General features: G+C 42.2%; 1 protein-coding gene across 1 annotated transcript in view; it reads right to left on the reverse strand.

The window, feature by feature from the left end:
* p2rx3b (purinergic receptor P2X, ligand-gated ion channel, 3b) overlaps positions 1–2,930 on the reverse strand; it is a 14,550-nt gene extending 11,620 nt beyond the window's left edge. Inside the window, exon 1 of the mRNA XM_054603855.1 lies at positions 2,800–2,930. Within this exon, the coding sequence (XP_054459830.1) occupies positions 2,800–2,930 (131 nt within the window). The remainder of the gene's footprint in view (positions 1–2,799) is intronic.

The raw sequence follows: 2,930 nt of genomic DNA on the forward strand, positions 1-2,930 counted from the left end.
CGCTGTTTGCTGCATAAACAGTAAAAATGGCACAGACATGAAGACAATAAAAATATCAATTTAAAACTCCATCCATCCATCCATTTCCTTCCGCTTATCCGGGGCCGGGTCGCGGGGGCAGCAAGCTAAGGAGGGTCCTCCAGACGTCCTTCTCCCCAGCAACACTTTCCAGCTCCTCCTGGGGAACCCCGAGGCGTTCCCAGGCCAGACGAGATATATAATCTCTCCAGTGTGTTCTGGGTCTACCCCGGGGCCTCTTACCAGTTGGACGTGCCTGGAAAACCTCTAAAGGGAGGCGTCCAGGAGGCATCCTGATCAGATGCCCGAGCCACCTCAGCTGGCCCCTTTCGACGCGAAGGAGCAGTGGCTCTACTCCGAGCTCCCTCCGGATGTCTGAGCTGCTCACCCTATCTCTAAGGCTGAGCCCAGCCACCCTACGAAGGAAGCTCATTTCGGCTGCTTGTATTCGCGATCTCATTCTTTCGGTCACTACCCAAAGCTCATGATCATAGGTGAGGGTTGGAACGTAGATGGACTGGTAAATCGAGAGCTTTGCCCTTCGGCTCAGCTCCTTCTTTACCACAACGGTCCGGTACAACGCCCGCATCACTGCTGACGCTGCACCGAACCGCCTGTACATCTCCCGCTCCATTACTGAAGGTCACGTTCTGAAGAAGCCAACAGAACCACATCATCTGCAAAAAGCAGGGATGTGATTCTGAGGTCCCCAAACCGGAAACTCTCCTCCCCCCGGCTGCGCCTTGAAATGCTGTCCATGAAAATCACATACAGGATTGGTGACAATGGGCAGCCCTGGCGGAGGCCAACACGCACTGGGAACAAGCTCGACTTTGTGCCGAGTATCCGGACATGGCTCTCACTTTGGTCATACAAGGACCGAATGGCTCGTAGTAACGAACCAGGTACCCCATATTCCCGCAGTACCCCCCACAGGACTCCCCGAGGGATTTAAAACTCAAAAACTCAAATTAAAAGTCCTCTGGTGTTGCTGTTGACAGAATCCCTTTAGTTGTTAACACAAAGCTTTCCAAGTTACAATTGTTGTGGAAAATTGCAGTTTGTGGGAAAATGTAAAACGTACAATAAGAGCAGATTTGTCTGTGGCAATTTTCATACACCTTTACATATCTATAGAACAAGAGAATGTGAAACCTGAACTTTAGTTAGTTAAATGAATCCTAGTTTCATAATTTTAATGATTAATTAGAAACAAACCTAAAACCACCTTTAGTTCAATTTACGCTACATAAAAACAAACAATATGCTAGTAAACTTCACTGACTGACTTTCTTTTAATTAGCTTAGATTTTTTTGTCTTTTTAAATACACCGCTTCTTGTAAAATTATAGACATTTCTCTCCCCTGTCAGTAATAGAAAAGCTGAATCTTTTTGTTAGTGATTAAATAACACATTTAATATTTGATTTAATGGTATAATATATACAGTATTGGAATAATTCACAGTGATATAATAACACTCATGATATACTATACAATAATAAACATTCTCATATCATTTTGTGAGTAACATTATATTTTTATTCTAAACTTTGCCCAATCATGTTATTATCATCATTACATGTTTTACTCATAAGTGGTAGTTATGTTATGAATAGATGATATGTTAATCCATGGCTAATCCATAGCATTTAAACCCAGTGAGGTTGATAGAGTTTCCAGGCTTCTAAACTGTAAACGCGATAAGGGACTGGACAGCTAAAAATTCCTTACAACTAAATGATGATAAGACGGAGGTTATGATTTTTGCCCCGGATCAAGATGTCCCTATGATCGAGCAGAGTATTGGTTCACTCAACTCTGCTGGAAACTCCAATCTGCGAAATTTAGGGGTCATTTTTGACAAATCCTTGTCGTTTGACCGCCATGTTAAACAGCTGTCCAAAACGTGTTTTTTCCACCTCAGAAACATTGGTAAACTGAGATCTCTTGTATCACAATCTGAATTTGAGACGCTCATACATGCATTTATTTCCTCCCGCATTGACTACTGTAACGCCCTATTCTCCTCACTCAGTACATCTGAACTTAACCGTTTACAGTCAATCCAGAGTGCTGCAGCTAGACTACTGACTAGGACAAATAGACGGTCTCACATCACCCCCATTCTCAAATCTCTCCACTGGCTCCCTGTTGAATATAGGATACACTTTAAAATTCTCACCCTTACTTACAGATCACTACACGGTCAGACTCCATCATATGGAGCAGAACTTCTTCACCCCCATTTATCAGCTCGCACTCTACGGTCAAACGATTTGAATTTGCTTTCGGTACCACGCACTCGCCTTAGAACCCGTGGAGACCGAGCCTTTGAGGCAGTAGCGCCAACATTATGGAACACTCTGCCTTCACTTCTACGGTTATCTGAATCTGTGACTTCTTTCAAAGGCCAGATTAAGACATACCTATTTAGAAAGGCCTTTGTATAATACTCCAGGTCTGCTTTTAAACTTGTTTTTATTATTTATTGACTGTCTGTTGGACCATTTTAGCAGGTTTTAATGTTTTATGTCTTGTTTTTATTGAATTGTTTTTGTTTTCCTGCTGACTGTAATTCCCGCTGCTGTTAAGCACTTTGTGACCTCTGTCTGTGAAAAGCTCTTTATAAATAAAATGTATTATTATAATTATTATTAAAAATTAATGTCTTATAAATATATTTTTCTGTAAGATGCAGGTTGCCGTTGTGTGATCCAACCAGGCCAAATTAAATCCTGCATAAACCTCAAATACATCAGAATGAAGTGAAATACTCACCCGATGAAGTAAGTGATGATGAGGAGTTGGACGACACGGTTGATGATGCCGATGGTCCAGCTCTTCACTACCACTGACTTAGTGGTTTCATAGGTGAAGAAGTCTTTCATACAAGACCACATCTTAGCCAT

Source organism: Anoplopoma fimbria, chromosome 9, assembly GCF_027596085.1.
Source record: "Anoplopoma fimbria isolate UVic2021 breed Golden Eagle Sablefish chromosome 9, Afim_UVic_2022, whole genome shotgun sequence".
NCBI classification, from domain to species: domain Eukaryota; kingdom Metazoa; phylum Chordata; class Actinopteri; order Perciformes; family Anoplopomatidae; genus Anoplopoma; species Anoplopoma fimbria.